Genomic DNA, 19,023 nt, shown 5'->3' with positions numbered 1-19,023 from the left:
TAGGTGGGACCTAGTTTATTAAATGCTTTTAAAACTTAATTTAATGACTTAAAAGCAGCCCTTTGGAAAGTGCCAATCAGTGCAAAGAGTATAGAGCAGCAGAAAAGCATCTGGGAAGCGAAAGGGCCAGCCTGGCTGCCATATTCTGGATCAGTTGGAACTGCTTCATCAGCCGCACAGAAGATCCCAGAAAAAGTTAATTGTCATAGACGAAGCAGTAGATAAATGTAGCTTGTACCACTAAGGGACGAGTGTTACCTGCAAACTAAGGACTTTTTTTTCCTCATCTACCTCAATAAGCGACAACTTGTCATGGACAGATGATTGACCCTGGTTCCATGCTACTGAAACTGGAGATGGGATCTTCAACAAGGCATTGGGCCAGAAATCGTCAGCGAAGGAGGAAAGACTGTTCTCACTTAGAGACAATTATCACTTGTATCTTGGAGTTACATTTTAACGAGGTGTCTGTTAGCTACCCTGTTTCTCTCGAACATACTCTTATAAAAACTCTTATAAAGCTCTGGGCAGTCATCCTTATCCTTAAGATTTAATGTAATCACAATCTATGTATTATCAGCGTAAGTCATAATTCTGAGTCTACAAGAGCGCACCAGCTGAGCAAGTAGTCACATGTATAGATGGAATTGTGTGAAGCGCAACAATGATCCGTTTTGGACCCCCTTCTCCAGGGATTTGAACTCATATCAAAATGGATCAACAGGCACTGTCTTCTGTCTATCTGTCAGATAGGATATCAACCAATTTAAAGCAACACCCTTGATTCCCACTTATAGCCTCGCTATCAATCTTTCTTTGGATACCATGTCAAAGGCAGATGACAAATGGAAGAAACTATATCTGATGGCTTTTGGATAGACTTGAATCGCTCCAGTAAAACACATAAAGCACCCTGTGAAATTTGCCACCTCATTTCTCCCTAAAAAAATCAAACCACTGCTAACTCAAAACAGATTTCTGTGATTTAGGTAAATATGTTGTGATCTGCAAAATTGACTATGAACACACTTGTCTGAGTAACCAAAATGCTCTTGAACCTCTGAAAGCTCTGCTGCAATTTGCAGAGGACCATCTGGCTTCAAAAGTATAATCATAGTGAACCTGTTTTAAGAGAACATCATTGGCTATTCGTGGAGGTAAGACTTAAATACAGGTATGATTGCTTCACTTTCAAAGCCCTCAACCATAAACACACTGCTTGCCTACACTACCCTCAAGATATCAGGAGGTGGCAAAAAGTTCAGAATTTCTTCATGTATCATGAACATTATGCAAATCCCATTCTTCTGCAATCAGGTGTTTATCTGGGACTGCTCCCTCAATATAGAGTCCTTCACAACCTGAGAAGTTAAGAAAATATTGGTCGGTTTTGTAAATAACTGAAAACTAATAATCATTTCCCACCTAATCTTTTAAACCCTTCCTTTCCCTCTAGCTGATCAAATGAAGTAGGTCTTCAATTTGCGTCCAGCAGCAGATGGATGATTATATCACTTGATTAGATCCTTTATCTTTTATTTCTCCCTTATCCACCTTTCCTTCTTTTTCTTCACTGTGCAGCTACAATTCTAAAACCCTGGTTATATCAGTTTTATTGCTTCATCACCAAAATGTGTTTCCTGAGACTAATTGTAAATGAATAAATGCTGTTAAATGGCATGGCTATGTTTAGATTTACCAAGAACAAAAAAGAGAAGATGTAGTAAACCCGTTCCTCTTACCAATACAACAAACAAATGAAAACAAGCTTGCTACCATGCCAGCAAGTGTCACAAGTGTCTTAAGCTCATGTGTCATACAAAGAAGTAGGTTTTTTAAAAGAACGCTCACCCGCCAATCTAATTGAATCATGCCACCAACTAGGTTGGTGGGTGACGGTCTTTTAAACAAGCATTTGCAATGCAATAGATTGCACATTTGTGAGACTTTAAGCTATTAGCATTGTCAATGACAATGCTTTTTATTTGTATTTTAACCCCTTAAGTGCTCCTGTCAGCCAACGGCCGTCGCGAGCACTACCTCCGTAGTGCTGAGATCGTCCGTTGGCCGACGCGTCCCCGCCCACTCATTAAAACCGCCGCACCGCCTAAATAAAAGGCATTGTTATTTACAATGCCAATGGCTCAAACTCGCATAAATGCGAGACCTATTGCATTGTAAATGCTTGTTTCACTTGATTGCAAGTTTGCAAGGCGACTAGATTGCTTTGACACTAAGTGAAAGAGATGGGCTATTCATCGCACAGAGTAATCTATAATAATTCTTACCATAATTTTCAACAATATACTGATGATCTATAACAAAGAGCAGCCACATCTAGTCAGGTGTTGACAGTCGGCTAGAGCGTCATCTGCTAGAAATCCCCATCTTTCTTAGGTGCAAGGAGGGGTAGGGACAAGGGTGACCACCCACTGCCAACGCTGACAGGGTTGGCAGTGGTTGGTAAACTCACAGCTGCAACACGTGGACTCGTGAGAATAAGTCACACAGGAATTTTGGGAAAGCAAGTCAAATATACACTAGGTGTTTTGTTTGTTTTGGTTCACGTAGCTGGAGGTATTAATCCACCTACCTGATGCCACCCCGGACGGAGATTGCTAAGGTGAGAGGTGCACATCCGGGTCACTACTGAACTACGTATATGTTAACACCCTGGGAGCGGCGCCCAGCCTCGGAAAACAGCTCTTGTCCGATGACACAGAGGAGACATTTGGTCAATAGATTTGCGCGCATGGTGGGCAGACCTGTACAAATGACCCTAATTAAATGAAAAGAAGGGCAGTGGGAGTGTTCTGGTAATCCAGTGATATGTTTCTGTTCACCACCAAGCTGCCGCTGCCATAGATGCCCATCTGAAAGAGACACGTTAGTGATAGATTCCTTACCTTAGAATATCCCCAGCCGTCAGACTGGATCCTGAAAGTTTTGCTTAGCAGTACCCTTGCGCGTCAGTAGGTGGCGTCCTGCGGCTCCGCGTCCGTCTCTGGCGTCGTTAGCGCCGAGATGACGTCACTGAGAGTACTTAGGCGCTACCCATGCGTGCTGACGTCGGTTCTTTCTTTTTCTGCGACAGTAAGCGCAGATCCGGATTGAGCAGGTACCTTGGTCTCTTTTTGACCACTATTTTGAGACTTTTGTCTCCCTACTTTCTCTTGGTGCACGTAGGGATGCCCGGCTTTAAGTCCTGTGGGACCTGTCGCCGAAACATGTCGGTAGCGGACCCCCAAGATGTTTGCCTCTACTGCCTGGAGGCCGACCACGACTCCCGGGACTGCCGTGCCATGGCCCCCAAGGCCTTGCGGGAGCAGCAGCGGAAGTTGCTGGAGGTCCAGCATTCGTTGCGTCACCGCTCCCGGTCTAGGGGCCGTTCCCGGGAACGCTCGCCGGACCAGAGACGTCGCTTCTCCGGCTCTGCTCCAGCTCCGGTGCCGCCCTCGGCTCCACCCCAGGCGCCGTTTATCCCACCCTTGCCCCGGTTCCCAGACTATTTTGTTCCGGCCTGGGATCCGCATTGGGAATCTGCGCAGGTCCGGCTGTGACCGGCACCGTTCACATAACCGTTCACAACGCCCTTCGTCCCATCTCCGGCGCCGCGACCAGCCCCCTCTATGCCAGAGGTGGACGACGACTGGGAAGGGTCTGAGGACCCGCTTGTTCGGCAAGGTGACTCCGAACTCGATTGGGTGGACGACTTGGAGTTTGCAGGCGACCTCGATGTCTCTTCTGACCCAGGGTTCGCCTCTCCCCCGCCTACTACGGAGGAGGGTGCCTCCTACATGGTGGTCCTCCGTTGGGCTGCTGAGGCCCTCAATCTTGACCTCCCCACGGGGACCCTCAAGACCAACCTCCTCACAGAGGTGCTCCAGACAGCGTCTACTTCGGCGGAGCCGCTGCTTCCCTTTAATGTTGCCCTTACAGAGGTCCTCTTGGGCACTTGGTCGAGGCCAGCCACAGGGGCCCCGGTAGATAAAAACATCACCAGACGCCACTGACCCGCGCCTAGTGACCCCGCTTTTTTGACCACTAACCCCACGCCTGAGAGCCTGGCCGCTCAGGCCTCGACGACTCAATGTGCCTTTCCCACGGCCCCGATGGATAAGGACTCTAAAATGTTGGACCCGTTTGGGAAGCAGGCGTTCTTTTCGACCAGCATCGGGCTACGGTCGGTGAACACTGCCTGTTTATTGGGCCGCTACTCCCACAGAATTCTCCAGTACCCTGATGGATTACATCTCACTTAAAACTATTTCAGTCTCGAACTTTCTCCTCCTAGGGGATTTTAACCTACACTTTCTGGACCCCGCGGACAATGCCGCAGCCAACCTACTCGCTGACCTGACCACGGCCGATCTCCACCTCCAAAATACTAAAGCCACCCACGAGAAAGGCCATCTCCTGGATCCTATTCTCACCAACATTAAGAACATAAAGACCCTGGACCCAACCCCTCTGCCTTGGACAGACCATATGCTGATCCCCATGCACTGGTCACTTAATCCCACTACTGCCCCTAAACAGAAAACAAGGATACGCACTAGACGATGGTATAAGCTAGTACCAGAGGAATGGGAATCTATACTACGGGAAACCATGAGTCCCCTGTCCACGGACCCCAACTCCGCTGACAGAGAATTTAACGACTGGCTAGCCCTTCCCCTAGACAGTCTCGTTCCTCTCACCAGTACCCTAAGACACGTCAAACGGACCACTCCCGCTCCCTGGTACACACCCGCTCTCAACGCCCTCAAGAAGGAGTGCAAAAAGTCCGAACGTTCTTGGAGGAGAAACAAGGCGACACTGGAGAAAAGTGCGTATCAATCATCCATGAAAGCATACAAACGAGCCCTTCGCGACGCAAAGAGTGCCTTTTACGAGGAAAAAATAAAAGGTTCCTCTTGCTCAGCTAAGGAGACCTTCTCCATCCTTAAAGAGCTCCTCCATGTCCCCGACCCTCCACAGAAACCCATGGACCCCAAAGCAGCGGAGGAAAAATGCGTCAATCTGGCCTTCTTCTTTGACGAAAAAATCAAAAGAATCATCACCTCCCTTCCTACCACTAATCCTGACATCGCAACAAGATCCAAGGAGTCATCGTCGCCACCCAATAAGCCACATCTAGCGGCGCTCGGCCCAGTCACAGAAGAGGAAGTGATGGCCGCACTCATTTCAACTAAGAGCGGAGCCCCCAGTGACCCAGTGCCCGTACGGTTCGTCAAAACCATCCCTCAGGCCATAGTCCCTCAACTGACAGCCCTCATTAACACCTCACTGGCACTAGGAGAAGTCCCCTCGAACTGGAAAGAGGCTATCGTCAAAGGACTCCTCAAAAAACCATCGCTAGATCCCGCCGACCTATCCAACTATAGACCCATCTCACTCCTCCCCTGGATAGGCAAGGTGGCGAAAAAATTAGCAAATAAAAAACTATCACACTTCCTGGAGTCAAACCATCTCCTCAATGACTCCCAGACGGGCTTTAGACCAGGTCAGGGTACGGACACCGCCCTCCTGGCAGCAGTAGAAAAGGCCAGGGAAATTATCGATACAGGAGGATCAGTGGCAGTGGTCCTCCTGGACCTGAGTGCGGCCTTTGACACGGTCAGTCACCAGGTCCTGATTCACCGTCTCGATAATATCGGGGTGAAAGACAGGGCACTAAAATGGCTCTCATCCTTTCTCTCCCGACGCTCCTTCCAAGTATGGGAAGGTGAAAGCCGCTCCCCCTCCATTCCCCTCCAGTGTGGCGTGCCTCAGGGCTCATCCCTGAGCCCCACGCTGTTCAACGTGTATATGGCCCCACTGGAGGCACTGGTGTCACCCTTTGGAATATCTATAGTTAGCTATGCCGACGACACACAGCTGGTGGTAACGCTCTCCCACCCCAAGCTAGAGCCCTCCAATCTCCACGACTGTCTAACCAGTGTACATCAGTGGATGGGTGACTCTGCCTTGAAACTAAACGGCTCCAAAACAGAGATCCTGCTCCTAGGGCATAACACCACGAGCCTCCCCCCGAACATCTGGCCCGCCTGCATGGGTGAACCCCCCACCCCCAAGACCGAGGTCAAGAGTCTCGGAGTATGGCTAGAGACGGATCTCACCTTTAGGACACAGGCAAGAAAGACAACCGGCACCTGCTACGGACTACTGAAATCGTGCAGGAAGGTACTTCCCCTACTGCCTTTCCAATCGCGTCTCCTGCTGATCCAAGGCCTAATTTTATCGAGGCTGGATTACTGTAACGCCATATACCTAGGATCTCCAGAAGCCACGCTCCAAACTCTTCAAAAAGCCCAAAATGCCGCAGCCCGACTCCTGACAAACACCCCGGCAAGAACTTCTGCCAAGCCTGCACTGAGGACGCTGCATTGGCTCCCTATTAGGGAAAGAGTAACCTTCAAGACCCTCTGTCTGGCCCACAAGGTACTGCACAATGCTGGCCCTCCTATCCTTGGGAACTGGATCACACCTTACAGACCCACAAGAGCGCTCCGTTCCGAACATGGGAACTTCATCACGATCCCCAAGGTGAGGAAGGCCCGGTTCGGTGGCCGTCGCTTTTCGGTCAATACGGGGAAAAAATGGAACACACTCCCCCTGAGCCTCAGAACAGAACCAAACCTTCTAAGGTTTAGGAAGGCCCTCAAAACCCTACTGTTCGAGGCATATGGGCTGCAGATGGTACATTATGAATAGATCGCCATCTGGTGTTGGGCTCGGATGATTGCACTTTGTTTTTCTCTTGGAGAGTCTTTTGTATGTTGGTGACTCCTCCCTTAGTTGGTAGTGCGCATGGGCATCGGCTCCATCCTTAGATTGTTTTTTTCCGCCATCGGGTTCGGATGAAGATCGAGACGCTCCAGATCAACTTCAGAAGAAAGTGATTTTTCGGCGCGTATTCCCTTTCCAATTCGACGGTATTGTTAGCGAACGCGTTCTTTTCCATTCCGACGCGTTATAAATTCAAAATAGAAGAGAAAAACTTAGATCTACGTCGAAGAACAGGAGACCTTTCTCGACGCAGTCAAGCCCGGAGTCCATGGAAAGGACTCCATTCAAAAAATGTCCATCGTGTGGTGCTAAGTTCCCACACAAGGACCTACACGAGGTGTGCAACCTCTGTCTATCGCCTGAACACGAATCCAGGGACTGCGAAGCCTGCGCAGCATTCTCCTCCAAGCTAACGATTAGAAATCGTCGAGCTCGAAGACACGAGGCTTCCAGAATGCAGGCGGAGGCAATCCCGGAGCTGTTCGGAGACGAACAAATCGAGGAAGAAGAGGACCAGTCGGGGTCGGAAGGGGACCAGTCGGAGGTTGAAGAACTCTTCGAGCAACAAACCGTGAGTGACGACGTCCCCTTACCGAAAAACCGACCCCGTGCGGTAACGACCCCGCCCTCGGGCCCGGTCAAACCGCTGAAAAAAGTTTCCGACGCCCCGCCTTCGGGCCCGGCAACGAAACCGAAACTGAAACCGAAACACTCGGAATCCCACCACGTCGGATCCGAGAAAAGGGCGTCATCGACTTTGACACCGAGGCTGCATACAAAGGAGAGCTCGGTATCGAAACATTCCATGTCAAAAAAGAAATATGATGTATCGCCCAAAAGACACTCGATACCCAAAAAGTCGGAATCGAGCAGACATTCGGTGTCGAAAACAAAGATCTGAAGATCGAAAACAAAAACAGCTCTCGGAACCAGGACCCTCGGTACCGATTCAAGAGCAACAAACAGATCCCAAACAAAAGATCTTGTTTATTGACCCACAGACTGGGAAAGTGGTCACGAAGAAGAGAAAGAGTGAACAGTCAGAAGATAAACCTCTTCCTTCAAAAAAGAGAACAATGGGGACGAACATAACTCCTCCTGCTTCTCCTCGTCCTAGAGACACACCCTCTTCTCCTATTCCTCACAATAGGCCACATATTCCTACACCCTCCACACCAAGACCAGCTACACCTCAGTCAGATGTAGACAGTGATATAGGGGAGGGAGAACCTCAAGGGGATGACAAATCTATCCAAGATGAGGAAGATCCATGGGAAAATTACGATGTAGGGTCAGATGAGGACAACGACCCAGAGCTATACCCCTCAAAGCCTTCACCACCTGATGATAACACAGGTTTTGTGCAGCTCATTAATAGGGCAGCAAAATATGACAAACTAGATATGCACACAGAACCTCAGATAGAGGATTTCTTGTTAGAGACTCTACCTAGTGCACAGAGAACATCAGGTACTCTTCCTATGCTAAAGGGTCTTCTCACTCACACAGAAGAAATATTCGAAAACCCAGTGAGAGCCAGGGTGTTAAACCCAAGAATCGATAAGAAATACAAAGCGGCTCCAAAGGACCCAATATTTATTAGAGGGCATGTACCTCTAGACTCGCTGGTGGTCTCAAACGCTCGTAAAAGAGCAAACTCATTATCTACAGGAGAGGCTCCTCCACCAGATAAAGAGTCGAAGTTAATAGATGCATCAGGCAAAAGAGTAGCATCACAGGCAGCGAATAGCTGGCGTATAGCTAATACACAAGCACTACTCGCACGTTACGACAGGGCACATTATGATGAGTTAGAAAAACTTCTCACACATCTTCCAAAAGAATATCAGAAGAAGGCAGACCAATTAATACAGGAAGGTAAAATAATAACCAATACTTCCATTAAGTGTGCATTAGACGCAGCAGACACTGCAGCAAGGTCTATTAACACTAGTGTCATGCTAAGAAGGCACGCGTGGCTTAGAATCTCAGGATTCAAACAAGAAGTTCAAACAGCCCTACTGAACAGACCATTTGATCAGAAGACATTGTTTGGTTCAAGTACAGACGAGACATTAGAAAAGATGAAGAAAGATACGGAAACGGCTAAGTCAATGGGAGCATTGCAACAGCCAACGCACAGAGGTTCCTTTCGTAGATCCACCTATAGAGGGGGCTCAAAAAACACAGGAACAAATCAGCAATCCACATCTTTCACACCAACATCACCCAGAGGTAATTCAAGAGGTAATTACAGAGGTAACAACAATAAGGGTAGAGGCCGCGGAAATAATAACAACCGCAACGCCTCAACACCAAAACAGTGACTTCATAGATCTCCCCCCAGACCACATAACACCGGTCGGGGGACGTCTATCACAGTTCCTACCTGTCTGGGAAAACATCACGTCAGACAAGTGGGTGAGACAAATTATCCAACATGGTTATTGCCTAGAACTCACAGCTACCCCACCAAACATCCCCCCCAAACAGCGTCCAATGAGTCAGGATCATCTGACATTGTTAAGAGAAGAAGTGCTAGCACTTCTACAAAAGCATGCAATAGAGAAGGTCCCAAAGGATCAACAAGGAACAGGAGTATACTCTCTATACTTCCTGATCCCCAAAAAGGACGGGTCCCTACGACCAATATTAGACCTCAGACCTCTCAATGCTTACATAAATTCGGAACACTTCCACATGGTCACGCTCCAACAAGTACTCCCTTTACTGAAGAAAGGGGACTTTCTTTCTACACTGGATCTAAAAGACGCTTACTTTCATATCCCAATTCACAAAGCCCACAGAAAATACCTAAGGTTTGTGTTAGAAGGACAACACTACCAGTTCAAGGTCCTTCCGTTCGGTGTCACAACAGCACCGAGAGTTTTCACAAAATGCCTAGCTGTGGTGGCAGCACACCTAAGAAGACAACAAATACATGTCTTCCCATACTTGGACGAGTGGCTAATAAAGGCCAAATCAAAGGAGGAATGTCTTCACAACACACAGAAGACAATTCAACTGCTGCACCACCTAGGGTTTACGGTGAACTACAAAAAATCACACCTGCAACCAAACCAGGTCCAGCAATACCTGGGGGCTACAGTAGACACAGAAAAGGCAATAGCATACCCCAACCCAATCAGAGTACAGACAATGGTCGGGTTAATACAAAGATTTCAACCACAACACTCACTACCAGCACGAGTGTTTATGCAACTATTAGGCATGATGTCCTCTTGCATACTGCTAATACCACATGCCAGACTACAAATGCGCCCACTACAAGAGTGTCTAGCGACACAGTGGAATCAGGCTCAAGGTCAGATTACAGATCTGGTGTTGGTAAACGACCGGAGGTATCGCTCTCTGAAGTGGTGGAACACAGAAAACATTTCCAAGGGACGGTCGTTCCTAGAGCCAATTCCACAAGTAATAATAACAGCGGACGCATCGCTCTCCGGATGGGGAGCGCATATGGACAAATACACAGTACAGGGGAAGTGGAGTGCGCAGCAAAAGAAACTGCACATCAACTACCTGGAACTATTAGCAATATTTCTAGCACTAAAAGCTTTCCAAATGCAAATAACAAACAAGGCAGTCCTGATCAGAACAGACAACATGACTGCAATGTATTATATTCAAAAACAGGGGGGGACACACTCTCTCCAACTGTCCAAACTAGCACAGGACATATGGAGATGGGCCATTCCGCAAAAAATCTACCTGTTAGCGGAACACCTACCAGGAATTCAAAATCAAATAGCAGACATCCTAAGCAGACAGTCAGAACAAGTTCACGAATGGGAACTGCACGACCAAATACTACAGCCATTCTTCCAAAAATGGGGGCAACCAGAGATAGATCTGTTTGCAAATCATCAGAACGCAAAATGCAAACAATTCGCATCCAGGTACCCACACCAAAGGTCCCAGGGCAATGCACTGTGGATAAATTGGTCCAACAAATTTGCTTACGTGTTCCCTCCTCTACCACTAATTCCATTACTGGTGAGGAAACTGCAGCAACACTCAATGACAATGATACTAGTGGCACCCACGTGGACAAGACAGCCGTGGTTCACCACGCTGCTACAACTCTCACAAGTACCACATCAAAAGCTAAGGTTATTACCCATGCATCTTACACAGAACCATGGAGAAATAATGCACCCAGATCCCAAACAACTGAACCTAGCGATCTGGCTCCTGAGGTCATAGAGTTTGGGTATTTAGATTTACCACCAGAATGCATGGAAATCATTAAACAGGCAAGACGTCCTACCACCAGAGCATGCTATGCAGCAAAATGGAAGAGGTTTGCTATACACTGTAACAGTAAGCACATCAACCCTCTGGATGCATCCACTAAACAAATCATTTGCTATTTATTACACTTACAGCAATGTAATCTAGCATATACCTCTATTAGGGTTCATCTAGCAGACATAGCGGCGTACCTACAAAACAGGCAACACCTGTCACTGTTTAAAGTACCAGCAATTAAAGCTTTCATGGAAGGACTCAAAAGAGTCATTCCACCAAGAAGACCACCTTCCCCAGTCTGGAATCTCAACATAGTGCTTACCAGACTAATGGGGCCACCCTTTGAACCTATGCATAGGTGTGAAATACAATTCCTCACATGGAAGGTGGCCTTCCTCATAGCTATCACGTCACTTAGAAGAGTAAGTGAATTGCAGGCTTTTACGATTCAAGAACCATTTATGCAGCTACACCAAAATAAAGTGGTTCTTAGAACAAACCCAAAATTCTTACCAAAGGTTATCTCAGCATTCCACATCAATCAGTCAGTGGAATTACCGGTTTTCTTTCCAAAACCACAAACAGTAGCGGAAAGAGCCCTACATACACTGGATGTTAGGAGGGCCATATTGTACTATATAGAGAGAACACAAACTTTCAGAAAGACAAAACAGCTATTTGTTGCGTTTTCTCCCACACATAAAGGCAATCCCATCTCCAAAGCGGGCATTGCCAGATGGATTGTAAAATGCATTCAAATATGCTACTTAAAGGCAAAGAGAACATTAACTGTTCCTCCTAGAGCTCACTCTACACGTAAACTAGGAGCATCTATGGCATTTCTGGGAAACATTCCACTAGATGACATATGCAAAGCGGCTACCTGGGTTACACCGCACACTTTCACAAAACACTATTGTGTTGATGTGCACGCAACACAACAAGCTAGAGTGGGACAAGCAGTATTAAAAACATTGTTTCAGACAGTTGCAACAGACACGGGCGACCACCGCTAGGGAGAGAACTGCTGTATAGTCTATTCATAATGTACCATCTGCAGCCCATATGCCTCGAACGGAATATGCTACTTACCAGTATGCATCTGTTCTTGGCATAGAGGGCTGCAGAGTGGTACATGCCCTCCCAGCCTCCCCGGAAACCTGTGTCTGTTCCAACATTATCTTATTTAGATACACTTACATGGGCATTCTTATCTGTATTCTACTATACTACTCCATCTAACCCTACTATGGCAAAACAATCTAAGGATGGAGCCGATGCCCATGCGCACTACCAACTAAGGGAGGAGTCACCAACATACAAAAGACTCTCCAAGAGAAAAACAAAGTGCAATCATCCGAGCCCAACACCAGATGGCGATCTATTCATAATGTACCACTCTGCAGCCCTCTATGCCAAGAACAGATGCATACTGGTAAGTAGCATATTCCTTTTCCCTGAGCCATCCCTCCCACTCCCGACTATCTTCCACTGGTGGTAATAGGTTCAGCGCTGGGATACCCTCTGGGTGACTACGCGCTTTAGAAATCTTTAAATAAATAAAATAAATAAATAAAACACGTTGTGGGACGTTGTTGCTCAGGTGTTACCTCAGTGTCCTGAGGAGGTGTAGGCTACCCTTTCTCAGGCGATTGCTGAGGGCAAAGATGCGGCTAAGTTTACCATCCCATGTGGGTTAGACATCGCCGACTCCCTGGGCAGGGTGATATCTAGGACTGTGGCGTTGCGGCACCACACCTGGTTGCGTTCGACCGGGTTCTCGCCTGATGTCCAGAGTTTGCTCATGGACATGCCCTTTGATGGCACCCGCCTGTTTGGCGACAAGGTTGACAGTGCACTCGAGCACTTTAAAGACGTGGGCTACCGCCAAGTCCCTGGGTCTTTCTACTAAGGCCCTGGACACTCCTGGCTTTCGTTCCTTTCGTAATCAGGGTCGAGGCACCCAGGCGCGCCCTTCCACCAGGCCTGTGCAGAACCAGCCACAGCGAGGCCGCGGATTCCGCAGGGGCGGGGAACCAGCGAGAGGGTCATCCACTTCCACCCCTCCTGCTTCCGCCTCTAAACCCTCCTAATCCGAGCTTCAGGGAGCACCCCACGCCGGTGGGTGTTAGGATCCGCCACCACCTCCCCCACTGGCACGAGATCACGTCAGATAAATGGGTGCTGCAGATAATCTGCAAGGGTTACTCCCTTCCATTTCAGTCCCCAGCCATGCCGCCTCAGTGCTGCCGCATGTCGGGGGATCATTTGGCTCTTTTCCAACAGGAAGTTGCGGCCCTCTTGGCCAAGGGGGCCATCAAGTGCGTTCCTGGGCCAAAAGAAGGGAGTGGATGCTATTCTCACTACTTTCTGGTCCCCAAGAAGGACAAAGGGGGTCTGCATCCTATCTTGGACCTCCGGGACGTGAATCGCTTCCTCTGGAAGGAGAAGTTCAAGGTGCTAACCCTGGCTCAGGTCTTGACTGCTCTAGAGACTAAATGGTAGCATTTTTTCACATCTCCGTCCTGCCGGGCCACCGGTGTTACCTGCGGTTCACGTTAGGCCAGGAGCATTTTCAGTTGCTCCCATTCGGCCTTACCAGCGCCCCTTAGATGTAAATGAAAGAGATGCCGGTGGTCGCAGCTCATCTGCGCAGGTCAGGGGTGTCAGTCTTCCCCTACCTCGACGACTGGTTGTTGAAGGTGGGCTCGCCCCAGGCAGTCGTCAACCACCTTCAGACTACGGCCGACCTCCTGCATTTGCTGGGGTTCTCCCTGAACGTGCCGAAGTCGCACCTGAGTCCCTCTCAGAAGCTCCCCTTCATCGGAGCGGTTCTGGATTCAACGCAGTTTCGGGTTTATCCTCCTGAGCAGCGAGTCCGGGATATTCAGGCTATGATTCCAATCTTGCAGCCTCTATCCCGAGTTTCAGTCAGGATGACCCTCCGGCTCCTGGGCCTGATGGCCTCCTGCATCCTGCTAGTGTGACATGCCAGATGGCATATGCGGGCTCTGCAGTGGGACCTGAAGTTCCAGTGGGCACAGCATCAGGGCAACATGTCCAGATCTCGAAGGGCACTGCACGACAACTGCAGTGGTGACTCACAAATCGCGATTGGGTCAATGGCAGATCCCTCTCCCTTCCCCAACCGGAGCACACAGTGGTGACAGATGCGTCCCTCCTGGGATGGAGAGGCCACTTGGGAGAGGCAGAGATCAGAGTCCTCTGGTCTCCGGTGGAGTCCCGGCTCCATATCAACCTTCTGGAGCTGCGGGTGATCCGACTTGCACTGAAGGCATTCCTTCCCTCTGTCCGGGGAAGTGTAGTGCAGGTGTTCACGGACAACACCACCGCCATGTGGTATTGCAACAAACAGGGCAAGGTGGGGTCCTGGACCCTATGTCAGGGGGTTCTGTGCCTCTGGACATGGCTGGAACATCAAGTCATTTCCTTGGTGGTTCAACACCTGGCAGGTTCTCTGAACACCAGGGTGGACAAACTCCGCTGCTGGTGCATGGTGGATCACGAATGGCGTCTGAACTCGGACGTGGTGCAAGGTCTCTTTCTGCACTGTGGAGAGCCTTGGTTAGATCTATTCCCCACCGAAGAGAACGAGCAATGTAATCAGTTCTGCATGTTGGAATTTCCAAGGCGGCACTCGCTCGGAGACGCTGTTCGTCTCGAGTGGAGCTGCGGTCTACTGTACGCTTTTCCACCTATACCACTTCTGCCCAGAGTGCGGAAGAAGATCAGGCGCGACCGGGCCCAAGTTATTCTTGTGGTTCCGGACTGGGCTCGAAGAGTATGGTATCCCGAGCTACTCAGTATGAGCACCGATCCCCCGATCCATCTGCCTCTTCGGGAGGATCTTCTGTCGCAGCAGCAGGGGACGGTCCTCCACCCGAAACTGTCCAGCCTCCACCTCCATGCGTGGAAATTGAGCGGTGACAGTTGACAGCTTTCGACGTTCCTCCTGATCTCTGTAATGTCATTCTGGCAGGCAGGCGTCCCTCCACTAAAAGGGTATACGCCTGCCGATGGAACACATTTGTGGCATGGTGCACAGCAAAGGCTGTGGATCCCCTTTCGTCCCCTATTTCTGATGTTCTTCTGTTTCTCCTATCTCTAACCCAGCAGGGCTCTGCTCTGGGCACTATCAGAGGCTATCTTTCTGCCATTTCCGCCTTCCTGAGGCTTCCTGGTCAGCCTTCTCTTTTTAAGTCCCCGGTCGTTTACCGCTTTCTCAAAGGCATTACACACACGTTTCCTCCCGTGCCTTTCATAAGGCCTCAATGGGACTTAAATCTTGTCTTGTCTTTTTTCTTGATGTGCGCTCCTTTTGAGGCCCTTCATAACTGTCCTTTACGTCTTCTCACTCTCAAGACGGCTTTTCTGGTAGCTATCACCTTTGCCAGAAGAGTGAGTGAGCTCCAGGCTCTTTCTTCTAAACCTCCTTTCCTTTCTGTTCGTCCGGACAAGGTGGTTTTAAGGACCCGTCCTTCTTTCTTGCCAAAGGTTGTCACTCCCTTCCACATCTGGCAGACCATTACTTTGCCCACCTACTTTCCGCCTCTGCATCCTTCCAGGGAAGAGGAGAGGCTCCATCGTCTGGACCCAAAACGTGTGCTTGCATTCTATCTGCAGCGTACATAACAGTTCCGGGTGAATGATCAGCTCTTTGTTGGCTACGTGGGCGCCAAAAAAGGTCGGACATATTCATAAACGAACATTTCCCGGTGGGTCGTTCTGTGGTTCAAAGCATGTTACTCCTTGGCCAAGAAGGAGCCTCCCGTGGGGCTGCTTGCCCATTTGACCAGGGCAACTGCATCCACTACTGCCTTGGGACGCGGCGTTCCCTTGCAGGACATTTGTCAGGCAGCTACGTGGGCCTCGCTGCATATGTTTACAAAGCACTACTGTCATGACAGTCCAGTCCGGAGAGCCAGCTTCTTTGGCCGTTCTGTTCTCCGTGACTTCCTGGTGTAATTTTGTTCGCAGACCCACCACCGGGGTTGGTATTGCTGGGGTATCTATTTTAAGGTAAGGAAGATATAACTAACGTGTCTCTTTCAGATGCACATGTTACTACTTGTGTAACGATATATCTGTAGGAGACATTAGTGATAGATTCCTTACTGCCCCACCCATCCCCCACGTTCTGTGAACTGATTACTAGGGTTAAGGTCATCCCCTTTTAGGGCCCTAGTTTTATGCACCAATGTTCAGTATGGTCAGTATCTTGCATGGCTCTGCGTTCCTGGCAAGGAAAGTCGTATACAGAACTGACGTCGTTGAGCATGGGTGGCGCCTAAGTACTCTTTGTGACGTCATCTCGGCGCTGCCGATGCCAGTGACGGACGCAGAGCTGCAGGACGCCACCTACTGACGCGCAAGGGTACTGCTAAGCAAAACTTTCCAGATCCAGTCTGACGCCTGGGGATATTCTAAGGTAAGGAATCTATCACTAACTAATGTCTCTTTCAGATATATTGTTACAAAAGTAGTAACTTGGGCGATAGCACCAGTCAAGCACTAATGAAATACATTGTTTAAAGTGAGTAGTACCACATACACTCACTAATAAAGTAAAAAAGCAGCACAGTGTCCCTGAAGCGGGCCCACACTCATTAAAAAATAAATAAATAAATAAACAGAGAGCGGTGTCCCTGAAGAGGGTGCCGCGCTCAACATCAAAGTTTAAAATAAAAAAATATACACTGAGTGCGGTGTCCCTAAAGCTCAGCATACAATTTAGAGCGCATAGGGCTGTATAGGAAAATCAGCCGCTATTGTCCCCATCACTGTCAATAAACCAAATAGTGCTCACCCACTTATAATGCAGACGGTGTAACAAGCTTAGTAAAAGGTGCTGTTGTTATGGGCAGTAACCAATTGAGACAAGGTGGCACCAAGTAGGGACTTACAAGCCTATTTAGGAATCAGAAGCCACTATTTGTGAAGGACAATGACACAAACCAATGACAAATCGGGGCTTCCAGTGCATACCCTAATATAGCATGCCTCGCAGAGCGAGCAATACATATGCGTTGCCACTAGGCTCAACCTAAAAACCTACTGGTTTGTCTGCCACATGAGTGGGAAGACACTTGTGACAACTTGTTGGTACGGTAGCGAGCTAGTTTTCATTTGTTTATTGTATGTTTAAAGTTAAACACTTTCCTGAGGTGTGGCCATTTGGTTAGTAGTTGGGGCACAATGTGCTCTCTATCATAACATATCTGCTTGTGACAATAGAAATGAAAAAGCATTGTATATTTTGGGAAAACCCATTGTTTTGGTGAGTGGATACAAATGTGTCCAAGCCTCGGCCACTGGTCTTGTGCTCCCTACTTCTTTACTTTAGCCCCACCTGCTGTTCCACTAAGATCCACTTTAAGCTAAATTAAGCAATTTTATTGTTACGGTTGCATGCACACTTCCCCTGTTTTGATTCTTAGGAAGGACTTTGTGTTTAATGCCATTTTTTAGGTGAAAGGCCATTCCACTGCAACCAGTGTGGAGCTTCCTTTACCCAGAAGGGCAACCTGCTGCGACACATCAAGCTACACTCTGGGGAGAAGCCCTTCAAGTGCCCCTTCTGCAACTATGCCTGCCGCCGGAGGGACGCACTCACTGGTCACCTCAGGACGCACTCTGGTGAGTTCTTGCACCTCCCAAGTGCACATAGTAATAACATGGCAATTAGCTAGCAGTTAAGAATGATCTGGGCTGCAGGGGGTTCTAGTCAACTAATACGGCCATCTTCCAGACTTCTAGGTGCTTTTGTATTGTTGTTTGATTGTTCAGCATTCGTTACATATTTCCAAAGTACACAATGAAGAAATTGTAAGAGTGGGTTTAGCCGGGCATTTCATTTACAGATGTTGATGATGGAAAGCTAATTAATGATACTACTTGATCATTTATATCCTAATATATGATTATCATTAAGGGTAGTCCACTAGTAAATGGAATGGTTTTTCTCTTTGCTGCGCCATCCTAGATTCCTCTTCTGCTTACCGACAGAGGCCATTAACCGTATGTCAATGGTCAGATCCACTTTCCTTAGCCACAAATCCATGCATTAATAGTCATTATCCCGTTGCTCTCTTTAATTTGTGGTATAGCTTTTGAGAATTAAAAAAACTGTTATGGTCAGGTTGTGTTTTTTTAGTAGTCACATTCTCAATGTGCTTTTATCCTTTTAAAGGAAGTAGTTTCATGTTGATCCATAGATAGGGTACCAATTTGAAAACTGAGCTAGCTATTTCTCACAGATTGTGAGACCACCCAAATGTGTCTCTACGATGTCCTCCTTGGTTAAGGACTAGAATGGGATGGGTATTGTCAGATGGGTATCCCTGCCCGGAGTGCAAAACTGGTATTCTGACTTTTTGTTCACCTCACTGTCACGCTAATATAGTGTGGGGGCTGAAGGCTACACCTGTTTTATAATAAAGTTGAGGTCCAAACCTGCCCTATGACGTGGCGGAGCACACCATGCATGCCCTCTTTATCGACATAGGACTGTTGTTGATGTGTTATTGGGTTGACCTAAAGCGATAGTGGCACCATACAGTGTATTGTGGATTAATAGTCCCTAACAGACCTTTTAATGTTCTAGGAGGAGTGCGGTCCCCACGCATGTAAAGTTCTGCTTACATGTAACACCCAGCCCTGCTTCTGAAATTTCATGTGGCATGCAGAATGTGTATATGCATGGTGTGTGCAACATGTATGATTGCAAGCCTCCATGTGTGGTGGGAGTGCTGGGACAAGTGAGATCCATTTTGGATTGCCCCTTATTAAGCATTGCACAAGATAAAGGGTGGGTACAGATTCCCAATACATATAGAAGTGTATTCCCTGCATTCTGAAGCTAGACAGTGCAGACCCAGACTCTGAATTGAGGGAGGGTGGATACACTTCTTTCCTTAGACATTTTATGAGGACCTTTAA

General features: G+C 48.2%; 1 protein-coding gene across 8 annotated transcripts in view; it reads left to right on the top strand.

Annotated features, from left to right (window-relative positions):
* IKZF4 (IKAROS family zinc finger 4) overlaps positions 1 to 19,023 on the top strand; it is a 376,192-nt gene that overhangs the window by 315,675 nt on the left and 41,494 nt on the right. For all 8 annotated transcript variants that reach the window (XM_086963908.1, XM_086963903.1, XM_086963910.1 and 5 more), the window contains one exon: positions 17,554 to 17,721. In XM_086963908.1, coding sequence (XP_086820034.1) covers positions 17,554 to 17,721 — 168 coding nt within the window. The remainder of the gene's footprint in view (positions 1 to 17,553; positions 17,722 to 19,023) is intronic.

The sequence above is a fragment of the Lissotriton vulgaris genome, chromosome 1_1 (assembly GCF_964263255.1).
Source record: "Lissotriton vulgaris chromosome 1_1, aLisVul1.2, whole genome shotgun sequence".
Classification (NCBI taxonomy): Eukaryota; Metazoa; Chordata; class Amphibia; order Caudata; family Salamandridae; genus Lissotriton; species Lissotriton vulgaris.
The sequence above is the reverse complement of the archived record's forward strand: the minus strand, read 5'-3'. Positions and strand labels throughout refer to the sequence as shown.